At 48.5% G+C, this 21,551-nt stretch overlaps 1 protein-coding gene across 1 annotated transcript in view; it reads right to left on the minus strand.

Moving 5' to 3' along the window:
• Positions 1 to 19,114, minus strand: part of LOC146403900 (uncharacterized) — a 119,695-nt gene extending 100,581 nt beyond the window's left edge. Inside the window, exons 1-2 of the mRNA XM_085022440.1 lie at positions 18,864 to 19,114; positions 4,186 to 4,255 (exon numbers count right to left, since the gene is read on the minus strand). Of these exons, the coding sequence (XP_084878566.1) occupies positions 4,186 to 4,205 (20 nt within the window). The 5' untranslated portion in view covers positions 4,206 to 4,255; positions 18,864 to 19,114. The remainder of the gene's footprint in view (positions 1 to 4,185; positions 4,256 to 18,863) is intronic.
• Between the last annotated feature and the right edge of the window lie 2,437 nt (positions 19,115 to 21,551).

Genomic DNA, 21,551 nt, shown 5'->3' on the forward strand with positions numbered 1-21,551 from the left:
GGTCCACATGCTGGGCAATACCCACCACCACCTTAGAAACCACACGGCAACTGAGAACCACCAGGAGATATTAAACAGGTCCTCTTCCTCTTAAACCCATGTGTGCTTGGTTGAGCCATTGTTCTATCTTCTTCTTGGATTGATCCTTTGATCGTCATGTAATGCTCTTCTTTGTCTCTTACAATATTCTTTATTTTAAGATCTGTTTTGTCTGATATGCTACCCCAACATTCCTCTGCTTTCCATTTGCATGGAATATCTTCTTCCATCCTCTCACTTTCAGCTTGTATGTGTCTCCAGTACTAAAATGGGTCTCTTGAAGACAACACATATATGCGTCTTGTTTTGTTTTTGTTTTTTTGGGTTTTTTTGTTTTTTTGCCTTTTCTAGGGCCACTCCCACGGCATATGGAGTTTCCCAAGCTAGGGGTCTAATCAGAGCTGTAGCCACCGGCCTACGCCAGAGCCACAGCAACGCAGGATCCAAGCCGCGTCTGCAACCTACACCACAGCTCACAGCAACGCTGAATCGTTAACCCACTGAGCAAGGCCAGGGATCGAACCCACAACCTCATGGTTCCTAGTCGAATTTGTAAACCACTGTGCCACGACAGGAACTCCAGGTCTTGTTTTTGTATCCATTCAGCCAGTCTATGTCTTTTGGTTGGAGCATTTAGTCCACTTACATTTAAGGTAATTATTGATATGTGTGTTCTTATTGCCATTTTGTTCATTGTTTTGGATTTGTTTTTGTTGGTCTTTCTTCTTCCCTTATTCTCTTGTTCTCTTCTCTTGTGGTTTGAATATCTTTAGCGTTGAGTTTGGGTTGCCTTTTCTTATTTGTGTCTGTTATCTATTATAGATTTTTGGTTTGCAGTTACCCTGACGCTTTGATATAGGAGCCGTAATATGCTCAAAGCACAACACCAATTCTTTACATTGGCAATGATATGGATGCTGAATGCTAGGAGTGAAAACTGCTTTATGTTTTTAAAAACATAAATGTAGTAAAAGTAATGTAAGATATCATTACTTTCTAAATTAAATTTAAATTTTCAGATTTATTTCAATAATTTTAATTTAAAATGAACACTCAAGAGTTCCTGTTGAGGCTCAGCAGTAACAAACCCAACTAGCATCCATGAGGACATAGGTTCAATCCCTGGCCTCACTCAGTAGGTTAAGGATCCATGTGCTGTGGTGGAGGTCACAGTCAAGGCTCATATCTGGCATTGCTTTGGCTGTGGTGTAGGCTGGCAGCTACAGCTCCAATCTGACCCCTAGCCTGGGAACTTCCATATGCTGCACATGTGGTCCTAAAAGAAAAAAAATAAAATAAAATAATAAAATGAACACTCAAAATTTGCATTGTAGGAGTTCCTACTATGATACAGCTGCAATGAATCGGATTAGTACCCATGAGGATGCGGGTTCAATCCCTGGCCTTGAAGTGGGTTAAGGATCTGGTGTTGCCCTGAACTGTGGTGGTGATCACAGACATGTCTTGGATCCCATGTTGCTGTGGCTGTGGTGTAGGCCAGCAGCTGTAGGTCTGAATCAACTTCCATATACCACAGGTGTGGCTCTAAAAAGCATAAAAAATTTTTTAAATAAAAAAATGAAAAATTTGCATTTTACATTTTATTTTAAATTTTTTTCTAAAACATGAAAGTAATATTAATTTCCGATAATTTTACATGCCTTAATTTATAGTTTATAAAAATATTTCCATTTTAATCACTTAGACCATTACTGTCAAGTGAACACAAATTATGTAAAACTCTTTATTGCATCTATATAATTTGTGATTAATCTGAAATAAGGCAAGAAAAAATAAATTTTATATGACAAATACATTTTTTTCTCCTTTACAGCTGCACCTATGGCATATGGAAGTTCCCAGGCTAGGGGTCAAATTGGAGCTGTAGTTGAGACCTATGACACAGCCATGGCAAGACCGGATCCAAGTCACATCTGCAACCCATGCCACAGCTTTTCACAACACTGTATCCTTAACCCACTGAGTGAGGCCAGGGATCAAACCCACATCCTCACAGAGACTATGTCAGGTCTTTAACCCACTGAGCCACTACGGGAACTCCTACAAATACATATTAATTGTGTATATATATATATATTTTTTTGGCCACATCCATGGCATGTATATTTTATTTTACTATTCATTCAGACATCTACAGAACATGCAGAGAGTGGAATAATAATTAAATTCATCTTTTTTAATTTTTTTTTTGTATTTTTAGGGCTGCACCTGCAGCATATGGAGTTTCCCAGGCTAGGGTTCGAATCAGAGCTACAACAGGCATAGAATAAGCCCTCATAAAGGCCAGGTCATATTTTTATTATTACCCCAAGTGTGGTGTAGCCCCCGAGTATGCTTTCAGAGACAACACCAACCCCTCCTTTCTGATGCAAACATCCAGGTGCCCCAGGGTGCCAACAGGGGCTGTGGCCCCCCTGGTATGTTACAGGCTGGACCCTGAAGACTATCATCACCTGGTCCCCACATGGCTCTGTGATGCATCGAACTCTGCAGACACGCGGCTCAAGTCCCTCCCAAAGCCTCTGCAGGGCACACCCACCGTGGCTCACCCCCCGGCACAGCCTCTTAACAGGAGCAGCATCACGCAGCCTCAGAGGTGAGTTTCCACACAGCTCCCCGAATTGCCTCCCCCACCCTTCGCATCCCAGCTGTCCCAAGTGCATTTCTGGGTTGGGTCACGGGAACATGTGGGGCCTTGGTCCCTGTGGTCACACCCTCATCAGCACAGATGTGCAGGCTGAGGGACTCTGCACTTCAGAGAGGCTCCTGATGGCTGGGCTTAGAGACCCAATGAGTTAAGGCCATGGCAGGGAGTGTACACCAGAGCACGGGGTCAGGTCAGCCTCCTCGGCGTGAAATGGGGCCATGACTGAACCACCTCACTGGTAAGACACGGGAAAGGACTTAGCTGTCCCTGGAGCTATGCCCAGGCCACCTTCCTTTTCTGGCGGGAAGGACAAGAACAAATCCCAGAGGCCGTGTCCTCACGAGGTCCTGTGGGCAGACTGGACAACCTCTAAGCCCTCCCAGGACAGTCCACCAGGTGAGTCCCCAACTGGGCCACCCTCTCCACAGGAAAGACCAAAAAAAAAAAAGACAAACGAACAAATTTCCTAGTCTATTTTCTTAAGGAAATGTGAATTTCAGCCCGTGACCTGGTCTACATTTTAATGACTTATTTAGGTATCACATTTAAGCCACTGCTTTGCTGATGGGTGATTACGATTGTCTTTGGAGGGGACTACGGGTCCTTGAAGCTGCCTGTGACTATTCACAGGACAGGCCACCAAAAAGGAATTATTCCCGTACCTGGAATTCCCTTATGCCCGCAGTCCCCAGTCTGAATTCTGTTAAGCTGCATATCTGTGTACCCCTCACAGTAAAGCCTCCAGGCTTGAGCACCAGTATTTTCCATTTGGAACACCTGCCGTGGGCCCTCCCAGCTCATCTGAACTTCAGGTGTTTCCGGCCTCTGGTGCTGCCTCAACCCTCCCTTAATTAAAAAGGAAACGAGCCTCGCTCTCAGGTAACCCTAACAGACAAACCATCTCCAAAGGAGATTATTAGCTAACACACTGAGGTCTATGGAACCACTGGCCAACAGGGACCTGCTGTACAGCACAGGGAACTCCACCAGTGTTCTGTGATAACTTATGTGGGAAAGGAATCTGAGAGAGAATGGATGTGGGTACATGTATAACTGAATCATTTTGTTGCACGGCAGAAATTATCACAACATTGTGAATCAGCTCTACTTCAATAAAATTTCAAAAAAAACAAAGAAAAAAAAAAAAAGATCATTAGCTGAGAGATGCTTCTCCTTCCATGTTCTGCAGACATGAAAATGTGCTAGAAAGCGGCAGGAGCCCTCGGGAGGGGTCAGGACCAGAAGACACACCCCCCAGCAGAGGCACTGACAGTGCTGGGGATGCCCCCCCATGGGTACTCCAAGGCTCGTGTACTGTGTCTGCCCTGCTCCTTGCCTTCGATCCCAGCTCAGGAGGTGACCACAGAGCTATAGAAGCTGGTGTTGGTAAGCCAGCCTCAGTGACCGTCCTGTCACCCTCCTTCCAGGCCCCATGCCACCCTCTCTGCCCAGCCACCACTCAGAGGTGAGCCTCTTACCTGCGGTCAGACGCCTCCATCACACCTTCTGCCGCAGGACCCGTGGTTTCCGATGATGAGCAAGAGAAACCTGTGCGTAGAAGGAGACTGTCAGGAAGTGACAGACATGATGTCCTGTGGTAAACTGGACGCATCCCCCACCCCACCCCACTCTCCAGTGGCCCCTGCTTTCTGCACATCATGCACTGGGGCTCAGACCCTGTTCCAAGGGATCCAGAAGTCCCTGTGGACCTGCAGGCTGGGCTAAGACACCACCCTCCCCAAAGGCGGTTTCTTAAGCTCAGCCTGAGTTCCATGATCCTCAAAGGCTGCTCAGGGTTCTTTCTGAAGACAATTGTAACATCCCTCTCAACACAGCCCTTCAAACAGCTCTCTCACAGGATCCAAAGTCAAACCTCCATGAAATGCAACTCCCCAGGAAGCCCTTGACATTCTGCTGAAGTTGTAAGTGATTACTAATTGGCAATGCCCGGCATCTCCAAGTAACCACACACACACAGGCATCTCACGACACACAGATGCACACCCACGTCACCACCCCACGCAACACGGGAGTCCCAGGTCGCAGCTACAGAACAATGTCTCCGGCTGCCAAATTCCAGCACACAACCAAAGTCCAGAGTCTCCAGCAGCACTGCATGTGGGCTCTGAAAGGCAGGTCAAGTCAACCAACAAGCAGGAACAGTTCACCATTCTCTGCTTTTCTTGCTGTGTGGAAAGCACCTGTTGCAGCTGAGGTCAGAGATGGTGCTGGGGCCAAAGTTCCCTGTGGCTGACTTGACGCATTTGCTCCCTCCCCGCCACAGCCTCCTTCCTGCCCCCCACCCCTGGCCCCCCAGCAGAGTCCAGCTCCTCACACCCCACTGTCCTGACTGGCACACTGCCTCCCTCTCCTCCTGTGCAGGTGACCCTGCCCACTATTCAGAGTTCACCACTAATAAAGATTTCCCCACAGCCTTCTCAAGCTCCTTCCCAGACTGGGTTTCTGCCCCATCACCAGCTGTCACCCAGGCCTGAGAGGCCCCTGGCTCACTCAGCTGGGGGAAGGATGGCCTGCACCCCACATGCAGTGGGACAGAGGAATCATAAATCTCCAGGGGATGAAAGGGCCCCTGTTGTGGCCTCGAAGATGGAGAGAGGCAGTGGGTCCCGGGCCACTCTGGCTCAATCACTGTGGTCACCAGTGTCACAAAGAGCCAGCCCCACCCTCAGAGAGCAGCAAACAGTGTTACAAAGAGCTCTGGGAAGGTGAGACCCGCACATCACCTCCTACATCCGTAAGGACTTGGGAGAAAGAACACTGACCTACTGCAATGGAACACAGGAAAATAACTTCCAGTTCTGCAGGAAGTCTGTCACCCTCAGCAGCCAAAAGGCATGCGCTTATTAAAACAGAGTTTGCTGCATGTCACCTGTGTTCAGTTTTTCTCCTTAATGAAAACCTCTCAAGACATCCAAACTTTGCTACCAGGTGGAGCTCCCCGGCAAGGTGGCCGATAGATTCATCCCCAACAAGAAGGAGAGAAGGGAGCACCTCACAGCCACTGCATCCCCTGCTGCAGAGCCGCCTCAGAAACTCAAACACACTGCACATGAGGCCCACAGAACGGTCCCTCTGTACACACTGCCCAGAATCCTCGGTCCCCAAAAGAGCTTTATATGGAAGGTTACCCACAAACACCCAGGAGGCTCCCTAGGACCTGGGACAAGGCTAACACGGATGTCGCTCTCAGCTCCAAAGAAAACGTCCCGTTTCCCAGCAGCCTGGGACATCCTCGTTTCTGCAAGGTGTGGAGTGCACACAAGAGGCGAGGGCCAAAGGATGTGGGTGCTCAGCACACACTCTCTGGCCACAGGGTGGGCGAGGGGACCCTGCTCCCGCACCCCAAAAGGAGGAGCCACACCTCCCACAGGACACAGGCACCACGTTCCCCAGGCAGGAGGTGGAGGAAGGTGGAACCCGCACGACACTGGGACAGACCCTGCCCCCCAGGGGCCCAGGGAGACCCCAGCAGAAGTCACGGGGCACCCCACTGGGCACGTACTGGTCCCGTGCAGGACAGATTTGTCAGCCGCCAGCTGGGCATGTAACCAGAACCGGAGTCCTTCCATGCAGCAAGTGTTTCAGGTCAGATCCCCAGGCCACGCAAGCCCCTCAAAGGAATGTTGCCTCAGAAACTAACAACGTTTACCTCATTTTTCTTCCTCTGCAGGTAACAGCCACTATGTGACTTCTTGGCTCTTTTTAAGAGTGAATACATCACTGGTGCCTGCCTTCATGACCTTGTTATTACCTATCTTGTTTAGAAGACTTCTACTATGCAGTTCAGAGGCATTTCCTCCAGAAAGACTAGGAAAGGAATGGGAGAAAGACAGCTTAAGTCACACATTTCTTGTTCCTACTCAGAATGTGTGGGCAGAACTGGGAAGTGGGAAAATCTACTCACAAGGCCACATCGGAAAACGGGACTATAAATTACCTTCTAGAACCTACACTCCTCCTTTCAGTGAACAGCACGTTCTATTCAGAATTAACCTGATGCCCACAGGTTCTTCTGCTTCCTTTTGCACTAACCTGGCCCGTCTTTCTTGGCCTCCGGGTCCCTGGCATGGCCGACTTCTAACCCTGGACCGATTGGCAGAAAACCTGCTAGCAGCTATGAGCAAGGAGAACCTGTAAGTGCAAGGGCGAAAGTCTCCCGGGGGCGGTGGGGGGGAGCCCGGCAATGGCCGGGCAACTCCTGTGTGTGCCTGTGTATGTTCTGCTTAACAGTCTCAGAAAACCCTGGAACTCAGCTTTAAAATAACAATAGAGGGAGTTCCCCTCATGGGGCAGTGGTTAACGTATCAGACTAGGAACCATGAGGTTGCGGGTTCGATCCCAGGCCTTGCCAAGTGGGTTAAGGATCCGGCGTTGCCGTGAGCTGTGGTGTAGGTCACAGACGCAGCTCGGATCCCGAGTTGCTTGGCTGTGGTGTAGGCTGGTGGCTACAGCTCCGATTAGACCCCTAACCTGGGAACCTCCATATGCCATGGGCAGGGCCCTAGAAAAGGCAAAAAGACCAAAAAAAAACAAACAAACAAACAAACAATAGAATGAAAGGCTTCCAGGAGTTCCTGTCACGGCTCAGTGGTTAACAAATCTGACTAGCATCCATGAGGACACAGGTTTGATCCCTGGCCTCACTCAGTGGGTTAAGGATCTGGCGTTGCTGCGAGCCATGATGTAGGCCACAGACTTGGCTCAGATCCCACGTTGCTGTGGCTGTGGTGTAGGTGGCAGCTGTAGCTCTGATTCAACCCTATCCTGGGACCTTCCATATGCTGTGGTTACGGCCCTAAAAAGACAAAAAAAAAAGTTATTAACATTATAAAATTTTAAAACAAATAATTAATAAACAAAATAATCAATTAATAAACACAGAAGTGAGAAAAATAGAAAATCGCCATCAGAATGTCACTACAATGATTACACTGGCAAGAGCCACCTATGAGAGTTAAAATCTATAAGAAAAGTTTAAGCAGAAAAGCAATATTTGCATAATCTCAAACTGCTTCTCTCAAAATCCTTAGCAGTTTCCAAGAGGATGGTAACCCCGCAGTGGAGATTCCAGTAGACGCCCTGAGCCAATGCTGCTGTCTGTACCGGTCAACACCCTGCTCCCCGGCATGACCCGCTGAACGCTGTCACCTCTGCGGTCAGCTTCGCAATAACGCATAATTTCAGACGAACCCCAGAAAACCAAACAGAGAGTTTCTACCAGATAAGTGCCGGGTATCCTGCAATGTCTTGAAAAACAAGGGAAGACATAAGAGCCATGACAGAAAGGCAGAGAAAAGGAGACACTGATTCCACTGCAACGTGGGCTCTGGACTGGATTCCAGAAGAAAGAACCACTGATGCAAAACTTGGTGAAACTGAGTGGATTCTTAGTTTCCTTAGAAGTATTGTAGCCAGGTCAGGTCCGCAATCTCGTCCTATGATTTTATAAAACAGAAGAGAGGCAGCGGGAGGAGCGTATGAGAACACATGCCTACAAATCTAAAACTACCTCAAATTGTCGACACTACAAGAAGAAGCGTCTCAACTGACGGAAAGCCATGCTCTCAAAGGTGAGCTCTGAAGTGACGGCATCAGAGGCGGAGCAGCCTCTCATTGTGTCTGCTTTTCTACAGGGGAAGAAGGAAAAGCTATTCGTCTCATTCTATAAACCCACCAGAATAAAGAGGCTAGTCTTGTTCAGAGGTGAAAAACCTCTGAAATAATACATTTCTATCAAAACATCATAAACACATTTGTCATCTAAAATCTTGAAAAAGGAATAAGTACCTAAAGGTTTTCACACACGATTGTTTTACTTTTGCAAATCCTTTTTTTTTTTTTTTTTTTTTTTGTCTTCTTGCCTTTTCTAGGGCATGTGGAGGTTCCCAGGCTAGGGGTCTAATTGGAGCTGTAGCCACCGGCCTACGCCAGAGCCACAGCAATGCAGGATCCAAGCCGCGTCTGCGACCTACACCACAGCTCTTGGCAATGCCGGATCATTAACCCACTGAGCAAGGCCAGGGATCAAACCCGCAACCTCATGGTTCCTAGTCAGATTCGTTAACCACTGTGCCACGACAGGAACTCCATGCAAATCCATTCTTAATCGCAGACCGGACCGAGAGAACCTGAACACCACCCTGCGTGGGGGCAGAACAGAGGCCCACACCCCACAAATGAGGAATGTCTCGTGTCACGGGGTAGTGGGGAGCTAAAGTAACAGATGGAGCTCAGGTTTCTGGTTGGCAGACTTGAAAACAGGGAGCTTGTCCTGGATCATCGGAGTGGTCCCAGCATCATCACAGGGTCTTTAAATGTGGAAGCTGGAGGGGTTCGAGGGCATTGTGCTGCCGAGGGCCAGGGGCTGGGGGCAGACCCTGTCCAGTGCTTCAGAAAGGAACACAGGGCTGCTGACACGTCGTTTCCTCCCAGAGAGACCCCTGTAGGTTTCCCACGGGTAGAATGTAAGAGAATCTGTGTCTTTAGTGTTAACTTGTTACAGCAGCAAAAGGGGAACTCATGTGACACAATAATTAACTCTGTAAAGTAAAATAAACTATTCGAGAAATATTTTCTAAATAATTTTTCAGGGAGTTCCCGTCGTGGCGCAGTTGTTAACGAATCCTACTAGAAACCATGAGGTTGCAGGTTCGATCCCTGCCCTTGCTCAGTGGGTTAATGATCCGGCATTGCCAAGAGCTATGGTGTAGATCGCAGACGCGGCTCGGATCCAGCGTTGCTGTGGCTCTGGCGTAGGCCGGTGGCTACAGCTCCAATTAGACCCCTAGCCTGGGAACCTCCATATGCCTCGGGTGCAGTCCTAAAAATCAAAAAAATAAATAATTAAAAATAAATACATAAATAAACTGTAATGGAACAGAATTCTTTTTTTAAAAAAATAATTTTTCAAATTCTACCTTGGTTTTCCTGATTATTAATAAAACTTTTCAATAGCTCAAGTTGCAAGAATATGGTTGTCGTTCTTCTTAATTCCCCGTTTTCCTCCTCCTCACCCTCTCTTGCTTTAGTTTCCATGTTATTCTGAGCTGTAATTTAAGGTTAAGTTGAAAGACCACAAAATGGAAACCTGTTGTAAATGGTTCTCTCAAAATTCCTGGACATTGCAAAGAGAACCACACTAACTGCTTTTTTGGTTTGACCTAGTTAATTCTCTGTTCACTGGTAGCCTCTGAATTCTTTATTATAAACATACAATGTAATAACCACTTTCTATTTTTAAAAAATTGTTAATAGATCTTTGGATCAAAGCAAAACACAAACTCTTAGGCATTCAAAATTCTCTTATAGTTGAAAGAATCCTTTCAAGCCTACTTTTTAAAAAATAAATTTCTTCATCTTGTCCTCGGCAGGATGGTTTTGTTTATTTTCCCCCCCAGTTTTAGTTAGGCTTTGTGTTCAGCCTGAAGTCAGTCAAGTGTAATAAAATAAGTCGAGACTGAAAAAGCTTTTTAGGCACATGTCAGCAAACACAAAAAAAAATTTTTTTTCTTTTTAGGGCCACACCTGTGGCATATGGAAGTTCCCAGGCTAGGGGTCGAACCATAGCTACAGCTGCCTGCCCACCCCACAGCCACAGCAATGCCAGATCCGAGCCATGTCTTCGACCTGCACCACAGCTCACGGTGACACCAGATCCTTAAGCCTTTGAGTGAGGCCAGAGATCGAATCCACATCCTTGTGGATCCTAGTCGGGTTCTTAACTGGCTGAGCCACAATGGGAACTCCAGAAAATATATTAAGTGGGCATTCCAACTGTGGCTCCAAGGGTTAAGGAGCCAACATAGTCTCTGCGAGAAAGTGGGTTCGAACCCTGACCTCGCTCAGTAGGTTAAGAATCCAGTGTTGCTGAAGGCTGCAGGCTGCAACATACATCATATTTTGGCTCAGATCCATAGGCCTGCAGCTAAGGCTCCAATTTGACCCATCTAAATGCCATGGGTGTGGCCGTAAAAGGGAAAGGGAAAAAAAAGAAAATACAGTAAGTCTTTTTCTGTCTAGTTTTTATTCCTAGCAGTAATTATGCATTTAACTGAACTCTTCTTATCTCAGTTACATCCTTGAAAAATATTTGTATATGTCTCAAGCCTCAAGTGTCAGAGCAAAGGGCCGAAGTATCAGCTCCAGATAAAGCCTTTACTTAAAACGAAAATATAATCTTATGCCTAAAGGACAAAAATTAATTTGGTCATTTGGTCAAAGTAAGAGATGTCAAGAACTTCCTGAAAAAAAAAAAACAAAAACAAAACTCTTTTTCCACAACCAAAACAAATAATGGATACATGCCCATTTCACACACCATCAACTGTCTTGCATGTGTCATCTCAGAAGTCACAGCTGGGAAGGTGGGTCTGGTGGGAGAGCTCAAGGGGACAGCCCTGCAGTGGCAGTTTCCACGCCTGCCTTGCCCGCCGCCGGATGCTCAGCCCCTTGCAGGGCTGGTGCTCAGGGGGAGACATATCACCGCACCATCACCACCACTGCACCACCACTATCACTGCACCATCACTGAGCCATCCACTGCACCATCACCGTCACTGCACCATCACCATCACTGTACCATCACTACGCCATTGCTGAACCTGGCCTCACCCCCAGCATCTCCACAGAGCTGAATAAGACTTCACACCTCGCTGGTGAAAAATTACAGCAAGCATGAGGCCAGGAAGCGGGCCCCCAGGCATTCCCCAAACCCACCCCAGTCCCTGCAGCCCATTTGTAAAGCAGGCTCATCTGTCAACAATGCAGCCCAAAGTCCCCATGTGCCACTTGGTGCAAAAGAGGCTGAAGGACAGACACACGAGGACAGGCTTGGACCACAGTGATCAGGACAGAAGCTCCTTTTCCTCTGCCCAATAGCCCTGAGGTCAAACTGAGCCTTGTTTGTTTAAGTCCACACAGCCGGCATCTCGGAGAGCATACCAGCGTGGACCCCATGCCCGCCTGGACCCTGATCTGCAGCTGCTCACACCACGATGGGGCTGGGGCTCCCGCACTGGGTTAAACCCGCCAGTCTGACTACATCCTTCGCTGCAATTTCAGAAACTGGCATTTCATAAGCACACACTGTTATTAAGGCTGAATCACTAGGAACCTCTGTTTCCGTGATTTGGAGCCTGGTCGGGGCCAGTCAGGCACAGAGACAGTGCAAAGCTGCAGCCCTGAAGGGATTTTTTTTTTTTCCTCTGAAAATAAGGGCAAACTATTTGGCTGTTTAAAAGCTAAAAATAAATACAGCTTACTGGTTCCAAACAGTTTGCGGTAGTTCAGCTCCAAGAGCACTGCAGCTTGGAAACAAGTTATGTTTGGCAAATAATTAGGCCACAAAGGGTCTAATTGCTTTTTCCACTTTAATCACAAGATAAGGAAGTATTTTGATTAAAAAGTAACAGCTATAGAGTAAATTCTCATACATTTTCATAAAGATATTAGTAGGAACCGAGGCAGAGCTCTAAAGGACCATTCTTTCAGAGAAAATTACCCAGCTCACCGCACTACTGCACCAAACATTTCGGAAATCAACATGCTGCATTCCCTCAAATGAGCATTCGAGTCAGGATAAAAATGAGGCTGCGATCCTACACAGGGCCCTCCATTCAGTGCCACAGGACCAAACAAATGGTTTCTGTCTGCTCAAAGTGCCCCAAGAAAAAAAGAGGTTTAGAACAAGGATTAGCAAACATAAATTAAATAGTTAGGCGATGGAGCAGTTTAAGTGTGTTTTGATAACTCGGCCCCTCAGCTGGGCTCTAGCCTCCCAAGCGCCCAACCCGAGACCATGACCTTGACCATGACCGGGGCTAGGCTACCCCTCTTCCTTCTGCTCCTTCCTCGGTTCCCCAGAGCTGCCCTACTGTGTACAACATTTCCTCCTGCAGGCTCCTCAGGTGCTTCTGGGGGAAGGGGAAGCCGCCATGTGACCGGATCTTCCCCAGGGTGGGGGTCCTGCCCTGAGCAGCCCTCCTGATGCCCTGAGAGACCTAAGCATCTTCTCTGTGCTTGCGGGGCGTCTGACCCTGGACTGTAGCTAGTGATACAGTGAAAGTCCCCAAAGCATCGTGCAGGGAACACAGGGCCCCAGTGGCAGAGGCGTGCCCATTAGTGGAGACCCTTCTGTTGACAAATCCGAGACCTGACCCTTAAGGCCTGTGGTCAGTTAAGTTACCAGGTCATGCCCAGCACTGACATCACACATGCCATACCACGTGCACGCGTGCACACCCACCCACACACACACTCACATATGCACACAACACATGCAATCTCTTCTCCTGATCTCATCCAGCTCAACACACTTCTGCACTAAATTCCCAAACAAACCCAAGGTTCTTGAGAGCTGGCTCTGACCCTGCCACACCCTCCGCAGCCCCGGATGCACACAAGTTGCCTCGTGGACCTAAGGCGCTGCCCAGCTCTGAGGAGACGAGCATCTTTTTGCTGCTACCTCAGTAAAAGCAAAGCATCAGATTGCATTTGTCTTGCAAAGTGATGAGAAATACACGCGTCTGGACTTGAGAAATGGGCATGCTCTTTGATAGGTTTCTGAAAATCAATAACAGAAAAGGAAATTAAAGATGTAAACTGGGATCTGATATTGCAAGCTGACTATCCAGATGACTTTTATTGTTTACAAAGCACTTTCACACATATTATCTTATTTGACCTTCACAACAGTTCTATACATAGAACAAGTACTACAATTTCCATTTTACAGAGTTAAGGCTCAGAGTGCAGTGGGGGTAGGAACCCAGGCAGAGCCAACTCAGATCAAGGCAAGTCCCACTGTTTACCTTTAAACCTGTCCTGCTGCACCTTAAAACCAAAAATATACTTCAGGTGAAAGACTCAAGGAAACAAATTCCAAAATAATTCCAAAGGTTGATGTCTCATTTATCTAATTCCTGGTAAAAGTGGATTTCTCCTCATTTCAAAAAGTGATTGCATCAATGAGACTGCAGGAGACAGTAAGCCATCATCTTATTCATTACACTGCTGGCAAGGCTGGCTGCGGAGACGCTGGCAGCATGAGAAAGGGCATGCTGAGCACTAGGCGGTGAGCACTAGGCCATGTCCTTACTTCCCAAGCCACTCTGAGAACCCAGGACACTGCAGAGTCACCTCATCAAATAAATCCCGCTGTGGCTCTGTTGGGGACTGCAAGATTTATCTGGTTGCTGTATTTGGGCACAGCTCCCCGTTTCTTTACTCTCCTTCACTCTCTTTGTCGATAACTGGACATTAGAAAAAAAACCTGGGCTTCACACAGAGGACAGAGAGGGCCTTGGCCCTTCAGTCTGGCCGGAGACACTGGAGGGCCTCTCTGACAGGCTTGCTGACCTGAAGACCTGTCTTTTTGCACCCTGGCATCCAGAGTGGGCCAGGCCCATCAACAGTGCAAGACAGCAGGAAAGGAGCCAGGCACCGGCCATCCTGTAGAGCTGGGACACTGGCCGTGTGCTGCATCTTTCCTTCTGGGAAGCTGGGAGCCGGGGATCCCTTCCTGCTGAACAGCCATGCCAGGGTGGAGATTAGGGCTCCAGCATGTCTCCAATTTTCCTACCAGCTTCACTGTGCTGATTTCATCTTGGTCCAGGTGCAGAAACCTCTCAGCGAGTTCTGAATTTCTTAAAAAGGAGCCTGTCCCCTGTACTGTTGACTCTGTGTGTCTGGATAGGGGCAGGGGTCTCATCACCATCGTGCTGACATGGTCTCTTTGACAGAGAAGGCTAACATCTTTACCGTTTTGACATGTATTGATACTTGTCATTCATTCTGAGATCATCAGCTTGTTGGTGTGATGAATGGTTTTGTTATTGAAGCCTCTGGACACTAAGGAGCCTCTCTCAGCAAGAAGCCTCTGCCCCAACCCAGCCTGGGTGGTGGGGTGAGGCCGCCTCTGCTGTGAGGCAGAGTCAGAAACCCAGGCTCCCTACCTGTCACCACGGCACCTGGGGGGCAGAGGGGTCTCCTCATCACTGTCGTATATGTATACACTGTGAAATTATTATTACAGTAAAGCTAATCAACATATCCATCACCTCACGTATTTATGTCTTTTTATGGTAAGAAGATTTAAGTTCTACTTGCTCGGTAAATTTCAATTTTTTAATACGGTGTTATCAACTATAATCACTATGTTTTATATTAGAGCCACAGAACGTAAACTTATTAATCTTTTTTTTTTTTCTTCTGAGGGCTGTGCCTGGAAGCACACAGGGGTTAAATTGTAGCTGCAGCTGCCAACCTATGCCACAGCTCATGGCAACGCCAGATCCTTAGTCCATTGAGCAAGGCCAGGGATCAAGCCTGCATGAATCCTCATGGATAATAGTTGGGTTCCTAAGCCGCTAAGCCACAACGGGAACTCCTTGGTAATCTTTTTTTTTTTTTTTTTTTTTTTTGTCTTTTTGCCATTTCTTGGGCCGCTCTCGCAGCATATGGAGGTTCCCAAGCTAGGGGTCGAATTGGAGCTGTAGCCACCTGCCTACACCAGCAACTTGAGATCCGAGCCACGTCTGCAACCTACATCACAGCTCACGGCAACGCCGGATCCTTAACCCACTGAGCGAGGCCAGGGATCGAACCCGCAACCTCATGGTTCCTAGTCAGATTCGTTAACCACACGCCACGATGGGAACTCCAACTCCTTGGTAATCTTATACCTGAAAGTTTGTGCCTTTTTCCTCATCCCCCAGCCTCTGGCAACCACCATCCTACTCTCTGCTTCTATGAGTTAGACCTTTTAGATTCTACATATAAGTGAAATCAAACAGTATTTTTCTCTCTGTGTCTGGCTTATACCGCTTACATAATGTCCTCCCAAATTCATACATGTGGTAGCACATGGCAAGGCTTCCTCCTTCTTAGGCCTGAACAATATTCCATTGGATGTGTACACGTACCACCTTTTCTTTATCCATTCATCTTTCAAAGCTATAGTAATCACAATACAGTACTGACAAAATACATATATATATATATACATAGAGAGAGAGAGAGAGAGACCAGTGCAACAGAATAGAGAGTCCAGAAATAACCCCACACAGACATGGTCAGATAATCATTAACAAAGGCACCGAGAACATACAATGGGGAAAGCACAGCCTCTTCAGTAAATGGGGTTGGAGAACCTGGATATTCATGTGCAAATGAAAAAGAATGAAACTGGGCCGCTATCTGACACCACATACAAAATTAACCCAAAATACGTTAAAGACTTGAATGTACAACATGAAATCTTAAAAATGCTAGAAGAAAACATAGGTAAAGAGCTTGAAGTTGGTTTTGGTTATGATTTTCTGGATACCACACCAAAAGCGCAGGCAAGAAAAGCAAAAATAAACAAGTGGGACCACATCAAAGTAAAAGGCTTCTGCGAAACAAGAGAAACCATGTACAAAGGGAAAAAATGACCAGAGTTCCTGCTGTGGCGCAGTGGATATGAATCCGACTAGAAACCATGGGGATGTGGGTTCGATCCCTGGCCTCACTCGACGGGTCGGAGATCTGGTGTTGCAGTGAGCTATGGTGTAGGTCACAGAAGTGGCTCGGATCCTGCATTGCTGTGGCTGTGGCGTAGGCTGGCAGCTAAATCTCCAATTTGACCCCTAGCCTGGGAACTTCCATATGTCGTGGGTGCAGCCCATGGGAAAAAAAAAATCTGAAAAGGTGAATTGCAGAGCAGCAGAAAGCATTTGCAAACCATATATCTGAATATATATGATACTTAAACAACTCAACTTCTTAAAAAAATGTTTAAACAACCTTATTTAAAAATGAGCAAAGGCAGTTCCTGTTGTGGCTCAACGGTTAACAAACCCGACTAGTAACCATGAGGACACTGGTTCGATCCCTGGCCTCATTGAGTGGGTTAAGGATCTGGCCTCGGATCCAGCGGTGCTGTGGCTGTGGTGTAGGCCGACAGTTACGGCTCCAATTGACCCCTAGCCTGGGAACCTCCATATGCTGCAGGTTCAGCCCTAAAAACACCAACCAAAAAAAAAAAAAAAAAAAAAAATGAGCAAAGGACCTGAACAGACATTTTTCCAAAGAAGACGTACAAACAGCCAACAGGCACATGAAAAGCTGCTCAACATCATGAGGCATCAGGGACTGCAGATCAAAACCACGGTGCGATGTATCGCCTCCCACTTGTGAACCACAAGTAACAAACGCTGGTGCTGATGTGGAGAAAAGGGACCCACCCGCACGGCTGGTACAAGGGTAAACTGGAAGAGGACCCTCCTGCTCTGTGGGGAACAGGGTGGAGAGTCCTCCAAAAATTAAAAACAGAACTACCTATGATCCAACGATCCCCACGCCTGGGTATTTATCCAAAGGAAATGAAAGCAGTATCTCAAGAGATGCTCGCACGGCCGGCCACGCAGCCAAACGTGGGAACACCCTAGGTGTCCAGCCACAAATGAATTATAATAACAATTGTTCTACTATCTTGTCACATCCAGGTGACTGAAGGCAACGCTTCCCTGCCTGGAACAAGTGGACATCCAGGCTCCTTTCTTTCCTGCTCAAAAGACACAGCGTCCAATGTGGACTAGAGCCTCATGCCCCCCCCGCCCCCACCGCCTCACTCCCCAGCTGCCCCAAGCCTTCCCGCCCAGGGCCAGCACCTCGAGTTCCTGGCTGGGGCCTCACCCAGCATCTCGCCCTGTCTGCATAATCCCAGCCCCTGGTCCCAGCTGCCAACTACACTGTTGCTTGTGCTCAAATCCAGAATGCACAGATTCAGAATCAGCATGTCCACTAACAAAGCACAAACGCTTCACCTTTCCCCCCTGCCTGTCTACTCAGGCCACAGCTTGCAGCGCCCAGCAAAGGGTGAAGGTGCCAGGAACGGAACTGAAATAAGCAGCTTTTTCCTCTCCGAGTGGTCTCTCCTCACTGGTCATGATGTTTGCTTTCTGCTATTTAAAGCTTCAATAATTTAAACAATAGTTATCGTTTGAACTGTTGTTTCAAACAACAGTTCAAAGGTAAACAATAATTACAGTTTTGATTATTAGCATGAATTTTACTGCTCAGCTTTTATTACAGAATACCAGTTTTATGTGCAAACACAGGAGCATATGTGGAATCATGGCAATTATACAACTTGCATTTTTTAGCTCATACCTGCTCTGTATTATGTTTTTACCAAAACAATGGAAACACTACCCCAAACAAGCTGATGTGCTTTTACTTTTTTTTAACGTCTTCTTTTATTTTTATTTATTTATTTATTTTTATTGCACCTGCAGTAGGCAGAAGTTACCGGGCCAGGAATGGAACCTACACTAGAGCCCCAGCAGCGACAATACCAGGTCCTTGACCTGCTGAGCCACCAGGGAGCTCCTACTTGAGCTTCTTGATCTGCGGTTGCTCTGCCAGCCCTCCTCAGCAACTCTTCTCCTGCTCACATGCACCATGGAGATGACGATGCTGTGCGTCCAGGGTCTGCTTCCCAACCTGCCTCCCCAGGAGCAGCAAACAGGGTCTTTTACCCTCTGTTCCCAGCACCAGGTGCAGAGGACAGGCCCCAGCCTTCAGGGTCAACCACCAGGCCTCTCATTTCCACATTTATTTTGATGCCAAAAGACAACCATGAGAAGGGTCATCAAAACACTTCAGGGCTCAACCCAAAGCTGTGAACGGCAGTGGTGAGGCTCCAGGCACAGGGTGGTTGGCGGGCGCCAGGTCTGACTTGAGTCCCACCCTTGCCCGGTGTGTTGCTGGGAAGAGCAGCTAACCACTCTGGGCTTAGGTGTGTTTCTCTTCCAGGGAAAGGTCTGTGAGAGGGGACGATGGCACACACTCCCTCCAGCCACTGCCAGCCCAGGACCTCACTTCCTCAGCAGCAGCCCCTGTCACGGGCAGCCCCCTGAAACCGGCTGAACACGCACACCCTCTGGCTACAGAAGGCCCATTCCTCCTCTCTGAATCAAGCCAGAAATCAAGACCAGGGCTCTGCAACCCGCTCCCAGGGACAGACACAGGGACAGCCCAAGTCCAGCCAGTCCTCTACCCCTCTGCTCCCCACTCCATCCAAAGGCGCCTGGCACTCTGACCCTGTGCTCGCGGATGATCATGACTCCCTCTGACCCGACCCAATCCTTGTCACCTTCCGTCTCAGCTCCAGGAGGCACCCAAGCCACGTGCACCCCAGCCGGGGGTGCCGGCCCCAGGAGGGACAAGGCAGCCAGAGCCCAGCCTCCGCCCACGCACTGCCTGGGGCCCCTGCGACCAGCAGGCCAGGGCCAGGCCGCGGCTGTGAGCCCACGGAGAGCGCGGGGCCGTGCTGACCCGACGCCAGGGAACAGAGGCTGCAGCCAGGGAAACGAGCAGGTTGGCAGCCCCAGCAGCGGGGTTCTCAGAACTGCTGAGTCTTCTTCCAAAGCAGCCTCCAGAGAACCACAATTCAAAACTGGCTCCATCTGGGAGAGTCCAAATTGTTTTGGCAGTTCTCTGGAAGGGGAAAAAAGACAGCTAATCCCTTCCCTGTTCCCTCCCACAGCAGAAGGAGAAGTTAGAGCACAGGCTCACTGGAGCCAGCTCCAGAAATTCCCTTGAAGATCTGCAGACTTGCACAACATGCGACGCTGGAGAGGCAATTTTGCAGCTAAGCGGGTGTCTGGAGACTTTATCTAAGTGTCCCTTTGTCTTTGCCTGGCCAGGCTGGCACCTGGGACCAAGAAGAGGCCTTTGTCTCCTCCACCTCAGGAAACTGGGTACAAACAGCAGCCGTCAGGATGTGACCGTGGAGCCTGGCCGTGTGCCACTGCTTCCTGCAGGGTCAGAGGTCCTGAAGGTCGCCCTTGCTACGCAGACACACTTAGTACAACTAGCACGCAAGTTGCCCCATAATGTCCCCAACACAAAATCTCCAGCTTGCACAGTGACCCACATGCACCTCTGCAGTGCCGAGCCCAGCTCGAGATGCACACTGAGGAGGTGACTCTAGTGGGATGCCCGGAGGAGGCCAGTCAGTGCAGGGAGCGCCTTTTGCCTGAGAATGAGCTGCACAAAGGAGGCAGAGCACAGCAGGTCACATTGCAAAGGGCAGGAGGAGCCATGGGAGCAGGTCCATGAAGCCCGAGCACCTGAGCAAGGAGCCCGGGCCCTCCCATCCTGTGCTCAGCCAGCAGACGGTGTGGCATAAGCACAATCCTGGCCCCACAGACCCCCCTTCCCAGCAGGGCATTCCGCGTGGCCAAGCTGCTGCTTCCTAGGTGACTCCCACCTCCACCCCCCAGGAAGAGGGTGCCCCCTCCTCTTGGTGAAAGAGCTCAGGGGCACCTGTAGCCTCAGATCTCCAACCTGTGGCCTCTTACCTGTGGTTCCAGTATGTGCACCTTGGCAGCACTTGAAACCACGAGTGCTGTCCTCTCCCTCGTCCTTACCTCCCAAGGCTCCTATTCAACCCCTAGCCTGGGAACTTCCATATGTCACAGGTGCAGCCCTAAAAAGACAAAAAACAAAAAACAAAACAAAACAAAATGAAGAGTATTAGGGACAGATGACAAAGGCAAGGCTGTACCTTTTAGAAAGCAAAATCTGACTCAATTAAAATTTTTAAATTCTGTTCCATAAAAACACCTTACAGGGAGTTCTCTGGTGGCTCAGTGGGTTAAGGATCTGATGTTGTCGCTGCTGTGGTACAGGTTCGACCCCTGGCCCATGAAGTTCCAAATGTCACAGGCACAGCAAAACAAACAAAAATATTAAAAAAAAAAAAAAACTTACAAAGGGAATGGAAAACAAGGCACTCACTGTCCCCCTTTAAGGGTCTCACAGCTGCAATCCTGATGCCCCCAGAGAATTGGAGCCAGCTCACATCCCCAGCACACACATTCACGGCAGCATCTTCTCAATAATCAGAAGCTGGGAGCAGGTGCAGCACCCTCACGGACGGGTGCACAACACGTGTGTTCCTACCACATGGGTATTACTCAGACACAGCAAAGGGATGGAAGAATAGACACCTCACGACTCAAGGAACCTCGAACCCAAGGCCCCGGGGAAGAACTCGGACACAGAGGCTCACGCATCAGGATTCCATTTACCTGAACCGTCCAGAGCAGGGGCAGAAAGGGCACTGGGGGTGGCAGGCTCCGGAAGAGAGTGGGACCGAGAGGGACTGATGATGGGATCAGGGTGATGGCACCACATTGTCAGTGCGCTAAATGTCCCTGAACTGCCCACTTTAAAACAGGCAACTTTAGGAGCTCCCGTCATGGCTCAGCAGAAATGAATCTGACCAGCATCCATGAAGATGCAGGTTGGATCCCTGGCCTCACTCAGTGGGTTAAAGATCTGGTGTTACCATGAGCTGCGGTGTAGGTCTCAGACGCAGCTCGGATCCCGAGTTGCTATGGCCGTGGTGTAGGACAGCAGCTGTAGCATGGATTTGACCCCTAGTCTGGGAACATCCATATGCTGCATGTGTGGCCCTAAAAGCCAAAAAAAAAAATTTAAATAAATTTTAAAAAATAAAATGGATAATTTTTTTAATGCTACCTAATTTCATCTCAGTCTTTTCAAAAAACAATTTCATTGCATTTTGATACTGTCAGAAATCACGCAGTAACTTCCCCTTTAGTCACGGCCTTCCTTCTTCAAGTGAAAACGTATCGGAATGCTCTGAGTGTGGGCCACACGTGGAATGTCTCTGGCTGAAACAGTCCGGCAGGCTCCACCCTGCATCCCAGCAGCCCTCCAGGGAGACCGGGATCCCTGGGCTCCTCCAAGGATTTGAAGCCCCTCTCTTCACTTCGCACATAAAAACACCGAGGCCCAAAGCAGGTGTCAA

This window comes from Sus scrofa, chromosome 4, assembly GCF_054392235.1.
Source record: "Sus scrofa isolate SSC_HxYL_T2T_F1_AM1 chromosome 4, Sscrofa_HxYL_maternal_Yorkshire_Landrace_v2.0, whole genome shotgun sequence".
Classification (NCBI taxonomy): Eukaryota; Metazoa; Chordata; class Mammalia; order Artiodactyla; family Suidae; genus Sus; species Sus scrofa.